Below are 22,972 nucleotides of genomic sequence, written 5' to 3' on the forward strand. Positions count from 1 at the left end.
TTTTTCCCTGGGCCCTAAAACGGCCCTACTGAGCCTGATGGGAGTTGTAGTCTTGTTAAACAACTCTTCCGATAACTGCGGAAGGTCACGCTGAAAGGAAAGGAAATGACCTAGCACCATGCGCTATTGTTTCTGGGAATGGTAGTGCAGAAGCCCCGCGGCCCACCGGGAGAACGAAAGGATGACAGAGGTTAAGGAACTACAACTTCCAGAATGCTTTGCGGGCACTCCTTTCATCTTCTTCAGCCTAGCCCGGGACAGTCCCCTTCGGCCCCTTCTCTATGCCGCACAGCCTGTTTAGAAAGGCTGCTCCGGCGGCTGAGCTTGGCGCTGTCCTGAGAGAGAGGGCTCGGTGTGGAAGAGGTGAGGGCGTCCTAAGTCCCTGTCTAGGCCTCGTGTCTACTTGAACCCACCCTCTCCGCATTCTTGTTCTTTCTCTGTCTTCTCTGAGGCATCCCTAAACCCTCACTCCCGATTCTTCTGGTCGGGAACGCTCTTGGGAGCCAGTGTGTGCTCCGATCTGGGGCTTCCAGTGAGCCTCAGCAGCTGGTTGAGAACTCTTTGGTTCTGAACGAGCATGTCCTTTCTCAAGGGCCCTCCAGGCTTTTATGTTTGCTGTAGATGTGTGGCTTTCTGGATGTTCCTCTTGTAGTCCAGCTTCTCGGGTTTCTGTTCTCAAACATCGCCGTACAAACCTAACCTAACTTCTAGCAGCTGTTTTCTACAGTGCCCCGAGGGTTGTGGAGCTTTCTGTTTGTTTTCCCTACGTCTTGTTCCTGTTCTCTCTCATCTGTCACCCTACCCTTCTCCGGCCTCTCGGTGTAAAAGTGACGATAAGAGCAAATCTCCGAAGCATTTTAAATCAGGTTGAAACCCCCTTTTAGTCACTCCGAATATTGTACTGGATTGCTTTGTGCGTTCTTAGAGTTACTAAATTGTTACCATTTTACTGATCGAGTAAATCACGGTATCTTTTGACACTAGAAATACAGAATAATATGTAGCCACTGCTGTCCTCTGGCCAAAGGTTCTAGAAATTCTTTCGTGAAATAATAGGTTTGTTAGACACATTCTCTGATCATTTGTTGGTATCACTGTAAAGATCTGTCTGGTTTTTCCAAAAGTGTGTGGTGCAGGGGGAGAGAAGTCTAGGAACCAGAAGACCTGGATTTGTTGTTTGGAGTAAGGAGTGATTAGTGGTTTTGATGTTTCATACTTTTTTTGGGGGGGAGGGGAGGCACGGACCTCCCTTTCTACCTTTAAGAATTGTTCTCAGGGCAAATGAATGACACTTAATCTTTTTTTTTTTTTTTTTTAATTACAGGTACTATATTCCTTTGATACAAGGGAAATCAACTTTGTGACTTTTGCTTTTAATTCACTTACATGTATTTATTTGTTCAGCCGACTTCCCTAAAATACTTGTATATGAGGAAGGCAATAAGAAAAGACCCATAGCACACTGACACTTAATCTTTAAGATTGCTTTTTAAATGTTTTTTTGGAGGCAGGGAATATAGTTCATTGGTAAAGCGCTTGCCTAAAATATGTGAGGCCCTAAGTTCAGTTGCCAGCACTGCAAAAAATAAAATAAATAAATGCCTCTAGTTTTATCTGAGGTACCATTAAGATTAGGTAGTCAAAGCTAATGGTGGCCATCGCCTTTCTGTCAAGCAGTAAGCACTTTGCGTATATTGTGTAGTTTAGTCCTAATTCTTATAAGGGAGAGTAGTACCTGCTATTCCCATTTTACAGATGAGGAAAAAAGACATGCCAGTGAGATATCAAATACTGAAAAGACATAACCTTAACTGTTTATTTTCTGCTAAGCGCTTTGTTAGGTTTTCTGAATACTATTTATTCTTTACTAAAAGCCAATAAGGCAAGATAGCATCTCTCTTAAGGCTTAGAGAGAGCCATTTACCTTTTGGGTTAAACCACAGTTTGTGCTCTCATCCAGTTTAGTTTGAAATACTTTATTTTTTTTTCTCCCAGAACAACACCTAATTTTAGAGTAGTTATGAGAAGAATTTGGGATCCTTTGGCTAATTGTATATATTTTCTTTTCTTGATCATAATCCCCAAAATTGGCCCTATAATTGGCCAAGTGATTAATAACATAATGAGTTGATGGTACAGGCATGATAATTTTGGTTCTTGTCATTATTTTCCCTTCATTTTTGTCAAGCACTTAAAGAACAGTCTGGAAAAGAGGGACATTTGTTGGCTGTAGTCAACTGTAGTGCTCTCAGAGCTTAGAAGCATGTCTCAGAAGAGAACATACTCAGTAAATGTATGTTCATACATGAATTCACTTATGGGGTGAGCTTTGGCTGATCTTTGTGCTTTAAGCAACATTATGATGACTCCTTAGAAATTTGCCTCTCTTGTAGAATCCCCTTTACTTGGGTACCCTAGCTCTAACGTGATCCTTCAGGAAGACTAAAACTCGTCCTTTGCATAGTTCTCATAACACCTGAGTACTTGAACACAATAAAGGTTTTAGGAATGGGTGTTAGTGGCTAATTGGAATGTCTAACGTGATTTGGTGAGCTAGAAACCCAAGGATGTGACTTATGTGGCAGGTGTTTTACCAAATCTCTTCCTACATTCCTTATTTCTGGAAGTCGTTAGTTGTGGAACACTTTTTGGAGAGATCTGAAAAAGGATCTGTGCTTGTCTTCCTTTCCCTGCAGATGAACCGGACAAAAGGTGATGAGGAAGAATATTGGAACAGCTCCAAGTTCAAGGCTTTCACTTTTGATGATGAAGATGATGAGCTCTCACAGGTTGGCTTACACAAGTGCTAAGGGTCATCCCTTGCTCTTGGCTGCGTCTGTAAAGTTTCTTTCATCTCTAGTAGGCTCATAATGTTAGGTCAAGATCTTCAGAAAAGCCTGCATGTTCGTTAGCTTTCTACAGTTATATGCAATATCCCGGGCGATCAGCTGATCCAGAGAAAAGCCTTCTTTTGGCTCAGTTTTCAAGCTTCTAGATCACGGTTGCTTAGTCCTGTTGATTTGGGTCTAGGATAGGCAGCACATCATGGTGCAATCACACGATAGCGCAAAACTGCTCCCCTCATGGCCAGAAAGCGAAGAGGAATAGGACAGGGCAAGGTCCTACAATCCTCCTTAAGAATACCCTTCCAGAGGCCCAAGGCTCTCCTGCTAGGCTCTACTTCTCAAAGCCTCCTCACAGGGCTACCCCACAGAGCAAATTTATAACACATAGGCTTTTTGGGGACATTCAGAATCCAAACTATATAGTGGCCCATGAAATGTCCCAGCCAGTACAAAGGTGCTTGCCACAATCCTAGTGACCTGAATTTAGTCTCCAGAGTAGACTCCGTAAAGTTGTCTTGCTTAGTTAGGTTTCTGTTGCTGTGATGACCAAATAAGATGATCAGAAGGAACTTGGGGAAGAAATCGTTTATTTCATCTTACAACTCTCTGGCTAGACTCTATCCCTGAGGGAAGTTAGGGCAGGAGCCTGGAGGCACAAACTGAGGCAGAGGAGTGCTGCTTTACTGGCTTGTTCATCCTGCTTTCTTACAACACCCAGGACCACCAGCCAAGGGTGGCACTGCCCACGAGCCAGTCTGGTGGGAGCATTTTCTCAATTGAAGTTTCCTCTTCCCAAGTGCCTCTAGGTTGTTTCAAGTTGACATAAAACTAGTCAGCACCCCCAATGGCCTCCCCTCTTGTGCAGTGGAATGGGCACACCCATACATACACATGATACATACATGCACACACTAAATTAAAATTAAGAACAGAGACAAACTATAGCAACCTTCTTGAAGAGAAGCCCTAAAAAAAAAGCTAGAAAGATTTTACCCTTACTTTTACCTTAAAAAAAAGAATCACAAATTGCCAGGCAGTAGGTAGTGGCACATGCCTTTAATCCCAGCACTTGGGAGGCAGAGACAGGCAAATCTCTATAAGTTCAAGGTCAGCCTGGTATATAGAGTGAGTTCCAGGACACCCAAGGCTACACAAAGAAACCCTGTCTCAGGGAGAAAAAAAAAAAAAAATTAAAAATACCTAAGTAAGATCACAAATCTTTTATTCATGTGACTTAATTTATTGTTGTTATTACTATTTGCTTTGTTAGTGTGTATGAAGACCTTGAACTTCTGATAGTCCTGCCTCTGTCTCCTTTTCACTTCTAAAGAATTTTTATTTTATTTATTTATATGTGAGGGTTCACATGTGCCATTGTTTGTATGTGGAGGCCAGAAAACAGCTTGCAGGAATCAGTTCTTCCTGAAGATTGGGTCCTGCAGATTGAACTCCTTGATGGCAAATGCCTTTACCTGTTGTACTAGCTAGTTTTGTGTGTCACCTTGTCACAAGTTAGAGTCATGAGAGAGAAAGGAGCCTCAGTTGAGGAAATGCCTACATGAGATCCAGCTATAAGGCATTTTCTCAATTAGTGATCAATAGAGGAGGGCCTAGCCCATGGCGGACTGGTGGTTCTGGGTTCTATAAGAAAGCAGGCTGAGCAAGCCAGTAAGCAGCACCCCTTCATGGCCTCTGCATCAGCTCCTGCCTCCAGGTTCCAGTGTTGCTTGAGTTCCTGTCCTGACTTCCTCCAATGATAGACTATGATCTGGAAGTGTAAGCCAGATAAACCTTTCCTCCCTAACTAGCTTTTTGGTCATGCTGTTTTGTCGCAGCAACAGAAACCCTAAGATACCTGCTGAGTCATCTTATAGGATCCTGGCTCTTTTGTTGTTTTATTTTTTCATTTTCTCCCTTCTTTTTCTCATCTTTCTTTCACAATGTCTCACCACAAAGCCCTAGGTGGCCTTAAACTTGTAGCTATCTGTCAGCCTTTGCCTCTGTCTCATGAGTGCTTAAAGATGTGCTATTGGACCCACCATGTCTTTTTTTTTTTTTTTTTTCTAATTTTCTTTTTCTTTCATTATAGCTGCCTCTATATCATGAGTGCTGGATTATAGGCATGGCCCACCACACCCAATTTATATCATTGTTATTTTTGAGATAGAATTTTGTGTTCTTGGGCGCAAGCCATTTTCCTGCTTTTGTCTTCCGGGCAGCTGGAAACATAGGCACACACCACCACACCTTGATAACTTGTTTTTGAAAAAAATGATGTGTTGGGGAATAGTCATTTTTGGAGAAGTGAATAAAATTTACTCAGATTTGCAAACGAGTCATAGTTAGAATATGATAGAATTCAGGAGTAGCTTTGAATCCTGCACTGGACTGCTACAGTGCAGTTTGATTTCTAGGCTGGATTTAGACTACAGATAGTTATTGGCATCATTGAGTCTCACTGCTCAGCCTTCTTGGTTACCAGTGGGCATGAGGGAAGTGAGGACCTTGAGACTACTCTGCTCATGTCCCTCCACAGTTAAAGGAATCCAAACGGGCAGTGAACAGCCTTCGAGACTTCGTGGATGATGACGATGAAGATGACCTGGAACGAGTCAGCTGGACTGGAGAGCCTGTGGGAAGTAAGCCGAGTTGGCTATTAGGGGCTCCTGACAGTAATAAAGGCTGCACTTCTCTGTCTCCTCAGTGCTGGTCAGAAATAGCTCTGCTATTCTCAGATGCTGCAGCCTGGGAGTTAACATCAGGCAGAGCCAGGTGGAGAAACAGAACAACAGTGTTTATGTGGCCCCTGGGCCTGCTGCCCTGCAGTGAAAGCTTCCATGGCTGTTTCAGATTCATGGGTACCTGTTAAAATTACAGGTTCCTAGGCTCTACACTGGAGGGTCTCATTCAGTGGATTTTGTTGGGGAGGGGTGTGTGTGTGTGTGTGTGTGTGTGTGTGTGTGTGTGTGTGTGTGTTGAGAATTGAATGTGTGCTCAACCCTTGAGTCTCAGCTGCAGGTGGTCATACGTGGTCGTGTTCGGGGGCTGTTAACTTACATGCTCATAACAGGTGGGCAGAACTCCAGTCCTTAGCCATCGGTTCTTAATTATAGAATACCACTTAATTTCCTCATAGACTCTAATTCTCTTCTGTCTACTTTTCCAGCTGATTTTAAAAGTGTTTTTAATTAAAAGTTTGTGGGGTTTTTTTGTTTTGTTTTTGTTTTTTATCTAGAAGGTAGTATAGCATGATTTAAAAACAAAAAAAGAAATTGGCCGGGCATGGTGGTGCATGCTTTCAATCCCAGCACTTGGGAGGTAGAGGCAGGCAGATCTCTTGAGTTTGAGGATAGCCTGGTCTACAAAGCAAGTTCCAGAATAGCCAGGGATGCCTGTCTGAAAACAACAACAACAACAAACAAACAAACAAAAGTGAACTAGAAAGAAAAAAAATAAAACAAAACATAACCTAAGATACATATGATATGTTAAATAAGTTATTTTCATAATTGTTCAAGAAATAGAGGCAGAGCATCTTTTCGTAGATTTGAAGGCTGTTTGGATTGGCTTCCATTTATTCATCCCTTTGTCAATTTCTCTAATGATTAGCCTATTTGATTATACCTTTTGTGATGTCTTGCTGTCCAGGGGACCAGAGCCTCTTGAATAGCGGGAGAGTTTGTTGAGTATTGGGTATCGAGCACTGATTTGGAAGATGCTTACTTAGTTCTTGCCATCCTGCAGGTATCTCATGGTCCATCAAAGAGACTGCTGGGAATAGCGGGTCAACCCCTGAGGGACGTGAACAGATAAAGGGCCGAAGCAGCTTCTACACACAACTGCCCAAACCTGCTTCCACCTACTCCCTGAGCAGCTTCTTTAGAGGTAAAGAGTGATGGGTAAGGGACAGGGACCTCATCGGGAACATGCTCAGGCTGATGTTTTCATTGACGGTGAAAGAATTCGTGTTTGAGCAGGCAGCTTAGTACTCGAAGTGGAAGAAATGAGAACTTCCCAGACATTAGCATGAATTTGTAGAACATGAATGAAATTGGCAGACCTATGTTAGGCATTGAAATTTGTCTAGGTCAGAATTCTTCCTTACACTTTATTCCATCCTGTTGGAAACCTTTGTGGGAATATGTACTCATGCAGCTACTGTGGAAGATAGTGTGGCAGTTTCTAAAAAATGTTGAACAAAGGATTAGTGTGTGACCTAGTGTCACTCTTAGATACTTATCAAAAAGAATCCAATGCAGGGGCTTGAGCAGATGTTTGTATGCTAACATTTGAAGCATTATTCAAAAGCCAAAAAGATTGAAGCAGTGTTTATGTGTACTGTGGGCTAAAAGGATGAGCAGAACATGGAGTGTACTGCGATAGACTCTGCTACTTAGTCCTAACAGGGAGTGAAAGACACATGTTATCACAGGGCTAGAGCCTAGGGAATTATACAGGGTGCAGTAAGCAGAAGCAGGCACTGTGTGACCCCTAGAGACAGGGAATTGGAGGGCAGTCTGCTTGGGGCTGCGCTGGAATAGTTACTGTCTACAGGCAGAGTCTCAGGGATGGTGGAAGTCTGGAACTGCCGGTGGTTGTGATTGGAGGACAGTGTGAATGTACTTCGTGCCACTGAATTCTACACTTACAGATAATGAAAAGAGCAAATTTTATATTGTGTATATTTTACCACACTTAAAAATATTTCTCTCTGCACACCCCCGCCACACATATGTCATTACTAGTTCATCAGATTTCTGAGGTTGAATAAAAGCTTTTATTTATTTTTAAGTGTATTTATTTTTATCTGCATGGGTTGTCTTGCCTGCATATATATCTGGGTACCATTTGTATGCCTGGTACCCATGGAGACCGGAAAAGGATGTTGGACTCCTTGAACTGGAGTTACACATGGTTGTGAGCCACTGTGTGGGTATTGGGAATCAAATTCTAGTCCTCTGGAAGAACACCAGTGCTCTTATCTCTGAGTCTCCCCGGTCCTGAATAAAAGTTTTTTCAAATGTATTTTTCTACATTGCATGGTAAGGCGCTATGTGCTCTATGTCCTCAGCCAAGTATGGGTAGTCTGACTTGAACTGTTCGCTTTTTCCTGCTGTGTTCTTTTCCTCAGGTAGAACTAGACCGGGCAGTTTCCAGTCCCTTTCTGATGGTAAGCATCAGTGCCTTTTCTCAGTTGCTCTGGGAGATATTGCTTATTTAGCATACAGCCTGGAGAGTCATGGGGACGGATGGTAATTGAATGAGTAGATTAACTTTCCTCTGAATCTAGAGAAAGTGCCTGGTACTAAGTGAGGAGGTAGAAGTCTCATAGTCTCCATTGTTGGGGATGACTGCTGGGGCTGCAGTCAGAAAAGAATGAACCTTTACCTTTGGCCATGTTGGTCCCCCAGGAGACAAAAGATGTTTTTGTTTTGTTTTGTTTAAAAAAAAAAAAAAGTTCCTGGTGAAGTGACTCAATGTATAGAGGAATTTATACACAGGCTGCTGTCTTAGTCCATGTTAAATTGCTGTGAAAAGATACCATGATGGAAGTAACTATTATAAGAGAAAGCATTTAATTGGGAGCTTGCTTACAGTTTCAGAGGTTTAGTCCATTGTCATCATGGCAGGAAGTATGGCAGCATCATGGTGCAGGAGCAGTAGCTAAGAACTTCATCCTGATCTGTAAACAGAGAGAGACTGACTCTGGGTTTCGCTGGTTTTTGAAACCTGAAAGCCTGCCCCATCAATAGGCTTCCTCCAACAAGGCCACACCTCTTAAACCTTCTAATCCTTTTAAATAGTGCCACTCCCTGGTGACTTAAGCATTCAAATATATGAGCCTGTGGGGCCATTCTTACTCAAACCACCACAGCTACATGACCTGGGTCTGATACCTGATCTCAGAGTTGTCCTCTGACCGCCACGCTCTTAGTATGGCATGCACACCCCCACGTGTGTGTGTGTGCGCAAACACATGCTCATGTACGTACTGACACACACACTTGGGTATGCACACACATAGCATGTCGGAAAATGCACGAGAGGAAAGAGTGATAAGACACAGGCTGTACAATGCCTTCTCAACTGGCTTCTCGTTCTCGTTCCTTTTCAGCTCTGTCAGACACACCTGCCAAAAGTTATGCTCCAGAGATAGGGAGACCTAAGGGAGAATACAGGGTAAGTTCTCTTCCTTACCCCTCTATTACTTACTTTTAAAGTTAGATTTACTCATTCATTCATTCATTCATTCATTCATTCATTCGGTGTGTGTGCACATGTATGCACTCTCCTGGTGTAAGTATGGAGCTCAGAGGACAACTTGTGGGAGTTGCTTCTCTTCTTCCATCATGTGGGATCTGGAGCTTGAACTTAGGTCATTGGGTTTGGCAGCAAGTGACTCCTGAAAAATCATGTCACCAGCCTTTTTTTTTTTTTTTTTTTTTTTTTTTTTTAAGTAGGTCTTTCTCTGTAGTCCACCCTGGAGCCTGGTACCCACTAGATAGTCCATACTTGTCTGGAACTTACAGTAATTCTTCGGCCTCATTCTTTGGAGTGCTGAGATGATTGTTGTGATCCTGTATATCTTAATGTTGGTGTGACACAGCATCCAGTACCTCGTTTAATTTTCCCAACTCTCTGAGCAGCTGCTGCAGTCATGTCACCGAATGACAGGGATACTTTCTGAGAAGTGCGCGATGAGGTAGCTTCATCTTTGCGCACACTACTTGACAACAGGAAACTTACAGCTCTATTTAAATCTATGGGACTGTCATTTTAAATGCATTGTCCAAAGTGTCATTATGTGGCACGTGACCCCTTTTATAGCAAGAAAATTGCTCTTTCAACTGTAGACGTTAGTTGTAGTCTCACAGCCAGGAAAGGATAGAACTTGGACCCCAAATCTGTATTTACTGACACAGATTCCATGAAACATTCTAAACAAGAAAACTGATTCAGAGGGAAGAGGTTTTTTGTTTTGTTTTGTTTTTAAGGTTCTTCGAGACAGGGTTTCTCCGTGTAGCCTTGGCTGTCTTGGACTTTGTAGACCAGGCTGGCCTTGAACTCAGAGCAATCTGCCTGCCTCTGAGTGCTGGGATTAAAGGCATGCAGCACCACTGCCACCACCACCACCTGGCTAAGAAACTATATTCTAAGATCAAAAGGGGGCTCTGCATCAAATGTCTTTCCTTTTCCTGGCAGATGATACTGACTCCTGGGGCCTCAGGTGCTACTGGTTGCATAGAGAGTTTAGAGGCCTGAGCCAGTAGGCCGAAGGTTCTGGCCTTTGTTATTGGTCTCAGCCTTCTACCGTCTGTGCCACCCTTGCTCTAGTTCCTTTAGAAATTGAAACCAAGACCTGAGTCAAAACAGGACCATTCCAGGATTTTTTTAGGGGGCGGGGGCTAATTTTTTTTTTTTTTTTAAATCAATTCTTTTCCACAGAGTATTTCTTCCATAGGGGCAAATATTGAATTTGCAGCATGGAGCTGGTACACTAGCCATGCTGAGTCCTTAACGTATGGTTCATCTGTTGCTAATATTCCAGGATTACAGCAATGACTGGAGCCCCAGTGATACGGTGCGACGCCTCCGCAGGGGCAAGGTAAGGTTACCGAAGAGAAAAATCTTACAGGCTTCTTTGGCAAGGTGGGTAGCGTGTTCCCATAGGAAGGGTTTATGACATCCTTTCTACTTCCCATTTCTGAAGTGGACTGGTGTTCAGGAGTAGCAAATCCATTACAGTTAGAGCCACCTGCAAAAGTTTGCTCCTCTGGGGAGTTGCTTTGCCAGCAAAGGAAAAACCGCAGTGGATGAGAGTAGCTGTGTGTGGTAGAGCATGCTGTAATCCCAGCACTTGGTGAGGCTGAGGCAGGACAACAGGAAGTGTAACACCACCCTGGGATGCTTGGCAAGTGTGAGGACAGCCTGGGTGCATAGTGGAGACCCTCTCTATGGTGTGGGATAAGTGATGGGTTAATTTTTTTTTTTAATAGATCCCAATCTTAGCACTGTTGAAAAGAAAACTTTATTTTTCATTGAAGTTTGGGAGTATTTTTTTATTTTTTGAAACTCGATTATTTAGTGACATTCTTTCTTGTGTGAAAGACAGAACCGCAGTAACTGGGAGATGAGTGGTTGGTGGGCCAGGAACAGGAGGGCTATTACTGTCAACGTGGACAAAGGGCCTATTTAAGGGTGATAGCAGAGTTCTTTTTCTCTGTCTTAGTGTCGTAGTGGTTACTAGGGTGTAGGCACTTTCAAAGCTGAGCTATACACTTGCATAGGGTAGGTTTTATTATATAAAACTATATATGAAGAAAAAAATAAATGATAATGTGTTGGCTTGGTCAAGACTTGAAGACATCAGGGTCCTACAGGGCGTCACATTGAACTGGATAGGGAATGGTGGGACCTTCAGGCTCACGGAGCACAGAGATCAGTGTTTAACACAGTGGTCCTCTCTGAATGCTTCCTTTCATTGTTGCCCTTCCCTCACTATCTGGTGACAAAGGGATAAAGGCAATGGTCTTCCTCACACACTCTTTGTGTTCTGCTCTGCAGGTCTGCTCACTAGAGCGATTCCGCTCCTTGCAAGACAAGCTGCAACTCCTAGAGGAGGCAGTAAGCATGCATGACGGAAACGTCATCACTGCAGTGAGTATGAGGTTTGAAAATTCAGTCAAAACTGACTTCACTGTTTGCATTACATGGCAAAAGCCTGGCTTTCTCTCTGAGGCATAGGATCCTCAGAAAGCTGTGCTCCTGGCTGGGGGGTGGGGGTTACGTGTATTCTGTGTGGAACTGCTCATTGTAACTAGAAAACAGTAGGCAGGTTGCTCTATATTATGCAAAGTATTATGGCAGCGGAACTGTGTAGAGAGTAGTTTCTGAGCAGATGGGGGTGGAGCCTTTCAGCCCAAGTGGACACCTAGGTGACAGCTCAATTCCAGAAGTCCAACCTTTCTTTCTGCCCCACAGAGAGGGTGTGTCTGCCTACAGTGATCCCTAACAGGTCACTGGCCTCATTCCTAGACATGGCTGGTGAGGGCAGCCTTTGTAAGAGGATGGATAGTCTTTGTCTCTTGTTTTCTAGGTTCTGATCTTCCTGAAGAGGACCCTGAGCAAAGGTGAGCATGGTTTGAAGGAAGTCTTCACTCAGCAGTGGATATGGCTTTTATAGCAGAATTCACCAGCATCAAGTCTGGTTCAGAGAAAGCTGGGGTGGCCTGGATTCTGAGAGCACACATCACATCCTTTAAGGGCAGCCTTTATGGTGGGGGCTGTATTAGTCTCCTCTCTCTTCGTGGGCAACACATGAGCTATGTGTTTGAGGAATTGAAAAATCCCTGTTCTTAGTGTTACTAAGAACTGAAAGGCTGATGGAGTGGGCTATGTATTGCTCTAGAGCAGTGGTTCTCCACCTGTGGGTCATGACCCCTCTGGGGATTGAATGATTCCTTCACAACAATCACATATCAGATATCCTGCATATCAGATATTTACATTACAATTCATAACAGAGGCAAAATTACAGTTATGAAGTAATAAATAATTTTATGGTTGGGGTCACCACAACATGAACTTTATTAAAGGGATGCAGCATTGGGAAGGTTGAGAACCACCACCCTAGAGCATAGAGGCTGTTAATGATGGTGGGCTGAGACCAGGAGGAAACCATCCTTCGCTTTTGTTGGGCTTACAGCAGATGATGGTTGGGCTGCGTGAGTGGAGAGACCAGTCTCAGGTTTAAGTGCTAGGAAGCTTTACTTCTTTCTCCACCTTACTTTTTCCTGAATGCCAGAAATCCTTTTCCGAGAGCTGGAGGTACGCCAGGTCGCCCTGAGACATCTCATTCATTTCCTTAAAGAAATAGGAGACCAAAAGCTGCTTTTAGATCTCTTCAGGTAAGAACTGGGCTTCTGGTCTATGAAGTTTACCAGGTTCATTTTCAGAGCATTTGGGGGTTGCAAAGAAATTGAAGACACTGTCCTTTTCCAGAAACACCCAGAAAACAAGATCTTGAAATGTGTTGGGACAGTTACAAGACCATGCAGTCTGGTGGAATGGCAGGGTGTTAAAAACAAGACCCCACAGTCAAACACACCTGGACTGCATATGGTTGTTACCTGTTATTCTGTTACCTTGAGCAAGTCACTAGACTTGGTGAGAGTGGGCTTTTCCTCCTGTAAAATGGAGGTGGTGATGTCTACTGCCTAGAGTAATGAAAACTGAAGTTAGTAGCTACCATTATCGTGTTGTATTAATCAGTGTTTGCTAAGCATTTTCTTATAAAATCCTTGTTGTAAATAAAAAATGGGCTGTTAGGCTATTTATTATTTATTATTAGCCCTATCTTTGTTATGGTGGTGTTATTTAACACTCTGTCACAAATAATAAGCCACAAACACCTGTTAGATTTTATAATTGCCTATTTACCTTGGGCTGGGCAGATTTTTCAGTCTATGCTATCTCAATAACCTCTGAACTACCTTCTATCCATAATATAATAATATCTGGGCTACCTTTCATCCATAATCTTATGAATACTTGCTTATATTTGGTGTTTTTTTCATTCATGCCATCCTTGGCTTCCTTCCTCCTGGTCCACATGGTTTCTTCCCCATGCTAACCCATCATAGCATCCTCCTTCCTCCTCTCTTCCCATTCGTCTGTCTTCCGTTATTCTCCAGTCCTCAAAAGCCCTGGAACCTTAGCCATGCCTACCCCACTCTGCCTTGCCCAGGTATCAGCCATTTAATCATCCAGTCAGACAGGTTACACAACAAGGATAGGTATATGCAGGCAATAACCAGATCTTGAGAGCCAGTAATTGTATCAAAATAAAAGCATCATACCAACTTCCAACAAACCCTCGATTATAGGTGCCCTCCTCTTGTTCCAGTGTTGCAAGTGAGTACAGTAGAAAAAGAAGGAGCTATTGTTTTCCAGGGAGGATCATCAAAGCATTAGGATTTGGGTTGCATTGGGAGGCTAGGTGAGAGGTGGACTCTCTGCTTGGTGGCTGTCTTTTTTCCTCTGTTTCATTGCAGTAAATGGGGATGATTTCTTCCTCTTGGAATAAACTGTATGCATGTTTTATCCTTTCCTCAGTGTCAGAGAAGGTGTGAAAACCTCTGCTTAGGTTTTGTGGCCCAGAGAAACTCATTTACCCTGTGGCCAGAACAGTGATGATCTGCCCCACAGACTGGCGTGGGAAAGCAGTTTACCTGGTTAGGTCAGAAGGAATCTGCCAAAGAAGACATGCTCACAGAAGCAGGCTGTTTGCTTGGCTTTCCTTCCCAGTCAAGGAAGTCTTGTCAAGCATCCTTTCTATGTCAAGGCAATGTTGTTAATTATGGCCTATTCAGAATATGGAAGAAACAGAAGACCTGCTGCATTATACTCTATATATGAATGGAATGAAGAATTGTGTAGAGTGCCTGTTTCCAAGGTTGTTTTGACAGAAATGTAAGAGTAGGGCTTACCTCAGTATGTAGGAGATGAGCAGAACTGTGTTTCTTTTAGAGTTCGTCTCTAATGAGAGGAAATGTCACACCTCAGTAGATTAAACTCTCTCACTCCCTTCTGCTTTTCCCCAGGTTCCTGGATAGAACAGAAGAGCTGGCGGTAAGTGTGGTGTTTGTTTCTATTGGGAATCTATTTACCAGGCATCTAAGTCAAAACCCAGCCTAGATGCCAAGCTCTCCTGCTGGAGTTGTTTTCTTTTCTTTGTTGATGAGATCTAGAAGACGGGCACCTAGGAAGTGACACTCTGCTCAACTTACTCCCTAAACACGCACATAACCATCTATAGTTCAGGAGGACTCTGAGAGTAAGGAATTTGGGGTTTTAGAGCATAGAAATTCTACTTACAAGCTAGGAAGATGATTCAGTGGCTAAAGTGCTTTCTGTGAAAGCATGAGACCCTTAGTTTGGATTCCCAGGACTGCTGTAAGGTTTCTGTGCAGTGGGGATTCATCTGTAAGCCCAGTGCTGAGGCAGTGGAGACAAAGGATGCCAGACACTTGCTGGCCAGGTAGTCTGGCTTCAGGTGCAGTGAGAGACCATGGTTCAGAAGAGAAGGGGAATGGACTGAAGAGATGGCTCAGCAGTTTAGAGTGTGCATTGCTCTTGCAGGGGATTAGGATTCTGTTCCCAGCACATACATCAGGCAGCTCATAACCACCTGTAACTCCAGTTCCAGGGCATCTGATGTCCTGGCTCCTCAGGCACCTGCACTCAAGCACATGCACAGGCTGAAAATACACTCATAAAGGATAATGTGGAGAGCAATAAAGAGCCAGATACTGGCCTCTGGCTCTTACACATACACAGACACAGGCAAGTACATACATACCACACACACACATCCACCTAGTGTTCTCTCTCCCTCTTTGCTTTTCTATGTACATGTATATGCACATATGTGTGCTTAGACAAGTACTATAGCTCCGAGTGATAGCCCAGTTCCCTCTCTCTTTTAAAGAGATGTGATAGCTCAGAATTCTCTCTCTCTCTCTCTCTCTCTTTTTTTTTTTTTTTTTTTTTTTTTTTTTTTTTTTTTTTTTTTTTTTTGTAGCTATCCCATTATCGAGAGCATTTGAACATTCAGGACCCTGAAAAACGAAAAGAATTTCTTAAGACTTGCATAGGGTAAGTATGGGGGAAGGTAGTTCTGTATAGCTGTAAGAAGAAGAAAAGGAGGATGGAATGGGTGGTTCAGAAGGGAAGGAAAAGGACGAATCACATGGGCACTGTTTGAAGGTCGACTCCCTCAGTGGCTCGGAAACAGCAGTCTCCAGCAGAGTTTTCACTGATTGGAGGAGACCTGAGACAAGGGAGCCACATAGGCCCTTCCCTAAAGCTAAACATACTGAATCAGAAGGACTGTCTTTGTTCTGGGCCTTTAGTTCTCACATATCCCCTCCTTTTGGCAATAAATTTGGTGATTTTTTTCAATGGCTTATTTATTTTATATGCATTGGTGTTTTGCCCGCATGTATGTCATATGAGGGTGTCATATCCCCTGGAACTGGAGCTACAGACAGCTGTGAGCTGCTGTGTGGGTGCTGGGAATTGAACGTAGGACCTCTGGAAGAACAACTGTTGCTCTTAGCCGCTGGGCCATCTCTCCAACCCCAATGATAAACTTTCTATGATTTAACATAATAAAAATTAGAGGTGACAGCTCTTCATGGAGCTTGAGTATTTTTTCTTGTTAGGGGTCCTGAAGCCCCAAGTCTCAGGACTGCTGCTGTAGTGCTGTTTTCATCCAAGCGCAAGCCCCAGATGTTAACTGCTCTGCTAATGGGATGCTCACTGCTCCCATCAGTGACTCATCATCTTGTTGGCCTGCCTTCATCATAGGAAAGCACATCCTTATGTTAAGCTGAAATGTGCTTCTTGGTGTCTAGCCACATAACTATGTAGCCTCCCAGTATCCCCTGCTTCTCAAGGTTCAGCGTTCACAGTTATTTCAGCCATTCCTCGTGGAAGGATTTCCCAGGTTACGTTTAGAGTTTACTTGACTCTGAAATGCCTACTTGTAATGTTACCACATTGAAAGCTGTGGTTCACACTTACCTCGATCAGTATAATTGATTTCAGAATTCTTTCTGCAGTGAGTAGAGGAACAGGCATCATTGATGAATAGTCTGATGGATGGTTGTCTGGGCTCGGTAGCCCTGTAACCCACTCATCAAATATCTAATGAATAAGTAAGCTGAGTCTTACTCCACAGCAAGTTCACTTACAACTGTGCATTTTGTGGACTTTGAGGAGATCCCTTTTGAGTTTTCAAAGTCTCAGTACCTCTCTTTTGAAACAGAGTATCATATAGCTCAGGCTGGCCTCAAATTCCCTCTGTAGCCAAGTATGGCCTTGATAATTCTGCTTCTCATGTCTCCACCTTGGGAAGCTAGAGTAATAGGCATATACACCTCACCTGGTCTATGCAGTTGGCAATTGAACCTGAGGCTTCGTGCATGCTAGGCAAGCACTGTATCAACTGAACTCTACCCCAGCTCCAGTCGGCAAACCTCAGATAAAACATTCAGGCCAAAGCCGCCTCTATTTTCTGCTTTTCTGTCTTAAAGGACACTGAGCAGGTGCACTGAGATCAGACTTGTTGGAAATCATGAGCCTTGGAATGTTTTAGTGAACATTTGGTTTAGGTGGGTTTGTTTGATTTTCACATAGAAAAAGGTACTAACCTTGTGGCCCTTTACCAGTTTGCCATTTTCAGCAGAAGATTCTGCACACGTCCAAGACCATTACACGCTCCTGGAACGCCAGATCATCATTGAGGTTAGATCCCGTCTCTGCCCAGGCTCAGTCATTTAGCATCTAGACCGTTCCTTTGCTCTGCACATGTCATTTTCTGGCACAGCCTTTTACTTCCTGTCTGAGTTTTTCTTGATTGTCCTTAAGCATCCTTTTCCCTCTTACCTGCTGCTAGCCTAGAAGAATTTACTATTTTTCCTTATTCCAAATTGTGAAATTTCTCCTTTTCCTCCTTCCCTCCTTTCTTTTCTTTCTTCCCTCCTTGCTTTCTTTGTTTCTTTTTTCCTTTTTGTTTTGAGACAGGCTCCCATAGAGCCCAGGCTGGCCTAGAACTCACTATGTAATGAGGCCATGAACTCCTGACCTTACTGCTTCCCTCTTTCAAGTGCTAGGATTACAAGCATGCAACACCAAGCTGAGCTGTTGAAGTATCTTATTAAATTTAAAATCTGTGATCTGTTTATGGATTTTAGATTTCTCCGAGATTTCCTAAGCAATTTCTATGCTTTACTTTCTTTGCTTCACTCCTGGGGTGGAAAACAGAACTGCTGAGTAGTTCAGATTTTCTCCCTGTCTCCTTGTGGACATTGTTCCTTTTTTCCCTTGGCTCACTCCACCACAGGCAAATGACCGACATCTAGAGTCTGCAGGGCAGACTGAGATCTTCCGAAAGCACCCCCGTAAAGCTTCCATCCTCAACATGCCGCTAGTCACGACACTCTTCTACGCCTGCTTCTATCACTACACGGAGTCCGAGGTACAAGCGGAGTAAGAACGGAGCATTTCAAATCCAGTATTGTGAGGTATTGTCAGTGGGCTTGTGTAGTTTTCAGAAATCATCCATAAACGTTTCAGGCCCTCAGCAAGAGTGAGCCAAGAGGGTCAAAGGTTTATGGGTTTGTGTGGCCCTATGTGGTTGGCACACTAGCAGGGCACCCAGTGTCTTGGGTTCTGGCTCCCTTAGCAGAAACATGAAGAAGAGCTGTGTCAGGTAGCTGTGGAAAGCTCTCTAATTACAAAAAAACAAACAACAACAAAAAACCATTTTATGTGTATAGGTGTTACTATTTGCTTGTTTATTTTGTTTGTTTGGTTTTGTTTTTTTGAGACAGGGTTTCTCTGTATAACCCTGACTATCTTGGAACTTACATGCTCTGTAGACCATGCTACCCTTGAACTCACAGAGATCTGCCTGTCTCTGCCTCCCAAGTGCTGGGATTAAAGGCGTGTGTGGGGGTGTTTTTCCTGCATGTATGACTGGGTACCTGTACATGCCTGGTACCCATGTCAGCCAAACAGGGTGTCTGGTCCCCTGCGACTGCAATTACAGGTAGTTGTGAGCTGCCATGTGCATGCTGAGAGTTGGAGTCAAGTCTTCTGCGAGAGCAGCCAGGGCTCTTAGCCACTGAGTCGCTTCTCTAAAAGTCCAGACTTGACTTAACCCTCACAAGTGTGCTGTTGTCTCAGGTGGGTTAACAGAAGAATCGAAACAGCGCCGTACTCCGTACTCACTCGTCTTCCTCCTGATAAAGTAGATTGTGTGGTATTTCATGAGGCCAAACGCAGACTTTCTTAGAAATTCATTTCTGGGTGTAAGTGGTTCACAGTTGACACTGTGTTCTAGAAAAGAACAGGGTTTGCTGGTTTCCCTGAAGTTTCTTCTCACGCTTTATCCTAGGGGACCTTCAGCAGTCCCGTCAACCTGAAGAAGACATTCAAGGTAGCAGTGCATTGTCTGGCTGAGTAGAATCAGAGCGCTACCTGGAGCGTATGGTGCTTAGAAACCGCGCACTGAGGCTTTTGGTGTCCAGGGCTGACATAGAAGGCAGGAGCTTATGGGAAGTGAGAGGGAAGTTACTGTTGTGAGCTACAGCAGCATGGAGCTTTAAAGACAAGGGGGTTCTGATGACCTGCAGAATTTCTTGCTTTTAAGGGACAGGATCACTGTCAGCCAATCCATATGCTTTTCTCACATTTTAAAGCATTTAATGGACGCATTTCTATTTCTCCTCTTACTTTTTCCTGGTTTCTGCTCTTCAGATCCCAGACAAACAGTATGTGCTGACAGCCTTGGCTGCTCGTGCCAAGCTTCGAGCCTGGAATGATGTCGATGCCCTCTTCACCACAAAGGTGGGTGTCCTGACACTTGTCTTCATAGGTCTGTAAGTGCCAGGCCAGTGAGTCCTTTTCCAGTTTCCGTTTCCAAAATGTTAAATGTAAAGAAAATCTGAAAGAGTGTAATAACAATTATTTCTACCTACAACACATTTTACTCTATTATTTAGCTTTTTGTTTTTATACACATTTTTTAGAACCATTTGAAAGTAAACTTATACAATACTTTCCCTTTAATATTCAAGCATTTGTCTCATAAGTATTACATCTCAAGAAATGTAATTATTTGTTTATCTTGAAATGTAGGAATTTAAGATTTACTTTTATTTTATGTGCATACACATTGGCCTGCATGTCTAGGGTGGTCAGAAGAGGGCATTTTGTCCCCTAGAACTGGAGCTATAGATGGTAGTGAGCCATCATGTGGGTGCTGGGAATTGAAGCAAGGTCATCTCAAAATATCTGCTGTCCTTTCTTTCAGAACTGGCTGGGTTACACCAAGAAGAGAGCACCCATTGGCTTCCATCGAGTTGTGGAGATTTTGCACAAGAACAGTGCCCCTGTTCAGGTAATGGCTCTGAGAAAGAGCTAGTGATAGGGACCTGAGCAATGGTCATTTTCTTAGTGGAAGTTCTGTGGCTGCTGGGCCCTGAGCTTGAAAAGGGTAGAAGGAACATTCTCTTCACAAGTAACCTCAGACCCTCTTTGAGGAGCAACTGTAGTGGCTAGTCATATGAAGAACTGTTCACTGTTCAGATGATTCAGAGGAGTCCTTGTAGGCAAGGACATGGGAGTGCAATAGGCCTGCCCTGACCACTCTAGAGCACTGTGGCCTGTGTAGCTGGCTTCAGGGTAAGGAGGCCTGCTGTTCCCTTTTCTTCTGAGGTGTCAGGGATGTGCTCCAAGCATCACCTCATTTCCCACTGCAAAACCATGGCTCAGAGTGGCACTTGCAGACGTCAAGTGTTGAATTCTCTCTTCCTTAGAACTTAATTTTTCTCCTTAGGGAGCCCTGTGTTTCTGTCATTAACCAGAGTCCCTTTTCCTACAGATACTGCAGGAATATGTCAATCTGGTGGAAGATGTGGACACAAAGTTGAACTTAGCCACTAAGTTCAAGTGCCATGATGTTGTCATTGATGTGAGTCCCCAAGAAGTGAGAACCCTGAGTTAGGTCCTGGGTGGATAGTCAGGGATGGAACATTAGCCCTGGATCCTGAAATGTTCCAGTGGTTTTGACTGAATGGACAAAATAGTCTGGTAAGAATTGGTTTGGAGACCAACACTTCTGTATTGTTTTCCCAGTCTTTCAGACTAAATCCTCAGCTTTTAGTTTACATTTGGAATCATTAAACTGAATCAAGCTAGGGCTGGAGAGATGGCTCAGAGGTTAAGAGCTCTGGCTTTTCTTCCAGAGGTCCTGAGTTCAATTCCCAGCAAGCACATGGTAGCTCACAACCATCAGTGAGATTTGGTGCCCTCTTCTGGCTTGCAGGCACATGTGCAGGCAGAACATTGTATACATAATAAATAAATAAATCTTTAAAAAAAAAAAAAAAAAAAAAAAAAAAAAAAAAAAAAAAAAAAAAAAACCTGAAACAAGTTATATGAGCTCTGTGGCTTTCTGTCCAGCATGGAGCTCTGGGAGCTTTATACACATCATCTTACTCTAATCTGTCGTCCTTTCCTTGAGCCCAGGGGCAAAGAAACAGTGGCAGAAAGAGTAAGCCCTTCCTAGAGAAGGCTGAGTAGGGATTTGATTGTGTTTTGGTGTACAGACCTGCCGAGACCTGAAGGATCGTCAGCAGTTGCTTGCATACAGGAGCAAAGTAGATAAAGGATCTGCTGAGGAAGAGAAAATCGACAGCGTTCTTAGCAGCGTGGTAAGCAACTCCACTCACCCTCCGGTGAGCTTAGGGGACCGCTCACAAGGTAGTCTCGAGTATGCTCCCAAGACCAAGGCGGATGCACTTAGCTGGGACACGTGGATACAGCACTCACCTGTGGCTAAAGTGGCAAAAGGACGATTTTGAGAGAAGTCACTCTTGAGATGTGAAGTGATAGAAAAATAACCAGAAGAACTCAGCCTGAAGCTTAACTGTGATAAACTGATCATTGTTAAACCTAGCCAACAGCCGGAACTACAGACTCAGTCTCCAGGCTGTGTGGTCACATGGTTGTGACCAGCCTGTTGAAAAATAAGAGAATGATATAGAATTAGCTATTTGGAAAGTCCGGCTGGTTATCTCTCACAATATGAAATCACTGAGCTTTTCATTAGCATGGAACTTACAATTAGGTGCTTGACCCCTGTGCTTGGTCACCTAGTAGTGAATCTCAGCACTAAGGAGAGTGAGAGAGGCAGAGGTGGGCAGATCCCTAGGGCTCATTGACCGGCCAGCTCGCCTAGCCCAATTGGCAAGTTCCAGGTTACTAAAGAGCCTGTTTCACAAAATAAGGTAGATAGCATCTGAAGAATGATACCTGAGTTGACCTCTGTCCTTAACACATGAGCATGTGTCACAGAGTTAGAAAATGACTCTTTGCTGGTACATGTCTACAATCCCTTATACTTGGACATCAGGAGTATGAGGTTAGCCTGTGATATACACTTGAGTTCCAGGCTAGACTGGGCTACATAGAGACAGCTTGCCCCAAACAGACAACAAAACTCAACAGCCCCCAATTCAATCCTTATTCCATTTCCTCTCCCTCATTGTAGTGATAAGTGAAAACTAACCACACTTCTTTTGCTGTCTGCTTTTTTTCACAGCAAATTCGATGGAAGAACTAAACCCTGAAACCTGCCTCACTTCTTACTTTTCTGCCTATGAAAACAGCTCTCTATGAAAACAGAGAGTCACAGCATTCTGCCACTTTGAGCCTGTCATTCACAGGTGGTGTCTGCTGGTTTAGGGACAGAAACTAGCATCTGAGCACATATATCTTCAGACTGACATGTCCAAGGGACATTATCTCAAGGCCAGTAGTAAGGCTCCGCCTCACAAGGAAGATGTTCTGCACCTGGTGCTCGCACATAGGTGGGAGCCCATCCTGGGTAAGAGAAAGTGACTGCTTCAGAGGGACATCTGGACTAAGAGCTAGAGGTGTCTCAGGATGGTTGTGACATTCCTGTGTCATTTCATTCCTCTCAGCTGTTGTGACACAGAACCTGGTGTTGGATATCACGTTTCTGCTCTAAAGGACATCAGGACAGAATGAAACTGACTCTTCAGGACCTCAGGAATGGATACCTGTATTGCTCAGGACATGCTGGAAACCAGACTCAAATTCTCAAGGCACGGGGCCACACATTTATGACAGGCACTTCCTAGACATTGTGTATCTCCAGGCAGTACCCAGCTGTTGTCCCTGTCAACTTTCTGTTCATGACTTGGTCCCTCTCTCACCTGCACACTGTCCAGGTGGCCAGCCATCTGCTTCAGCTTGTCCTCTGCTTCTGTCTCAGATTCAGTCTTAAACGGAACTCAGATTCACCAGTGCTGGACCACTCTTCTTTTGGGCCAAAATCATTTCACCAGAAGCAGCCACAAGTCTGACCTGAGCTGATATGGCAGCACTTCCACTCAGATATCTTCACATAGGTCCCACTCCCCACCTGGCCTGCTGGGGACAGCAGCACTGTTCCATTCCGCCCTGTGCCTCCCTGAACTGGATCTTCCCGATATGCCTAAACTCCTAATAAAACTGTTGCGCTCTTGGGG

At 43.8% G+C, this 22,972-nt stretch overlaps 1 protein-coding gene across 1 annotated transcript; it reads left to right on the forward strand.

Annotated features, from left to right (window-relative positions):
- Positions 1-243: 243 nt before the first annotated feature.
- Vipas39 (VPS33B interacting protein, apical-basolateral polarity regulator, spe-39 homolog) lies at positions 244-22,972 on the forward strand. The gene is made up of 20 exons (XM_055593098.1): positions 244-363; positions 2,697-2,789; positions 5,383-5,485; positions 6,591-6,731; positions 7,978-8,016; positions 8,962-9,026; positions 10,396-10,452; positions 11,412-11,504; positions 11,944-11,977; positions 12,652-12,754; positions 14,450-14,477; positions 15,430-15,503; positions 17,081-17,156; positions 17,755-17,889; positions 18,811-18,852; positions 19,173-19,262; positions 19,729-19,815; positions 20,299-20,388; positions 21,026-21,130; positions 22,021-22,972. Exons 2-20 carry the CDS (start codon positions 2,697-2,699, stop codon positions 22,039-22,041), a joined length of 1,476 nt encoding a protein of 491 aa, XP_055449073.1. The 5' UTR covers positions 244-363; the 3' UTR covers positions 22,042-22,972.

The sequence above is a fragment of the Psammomys obesus genome, unplaced genomic scaffold, assembly GCF_907164565.1.
Source record: "Psammomys obesus unplaced genomic scaffold, mPsaObe1.curated_primary_1811, whole genome shotgun sequence".
NCBI lineage: Eukaryota > Metazoa > Chordata > Mammalia > Rodentia > Muridae > Psammomys > Psammomys obesus.

Bases quoted from the DNA above. Each gene is read 5' to 3' on its own strand.
- Vipas39 (XM_055593098.1), top strand. From the start codon at position 2,697: ATGAACCGGACAAAAGGTGATGAGGAAGAATATTGGAACAGCTCCAAG. The intron at 2,790-5,382 runs GTTGGCTTACAC...GTCCCTCCACAG, and splicing joins AAGATGATGAGCTCTCACAG to TTAAAGGAATCCAAACGGGC. The intron at 11,505-11,943 runs GTGAGTATGAGG...CTTGTTTTCTAG, and splicing joins ACGGAAACGTCATCACTGCA to GTTCTGATCTTCCTGAAGAG.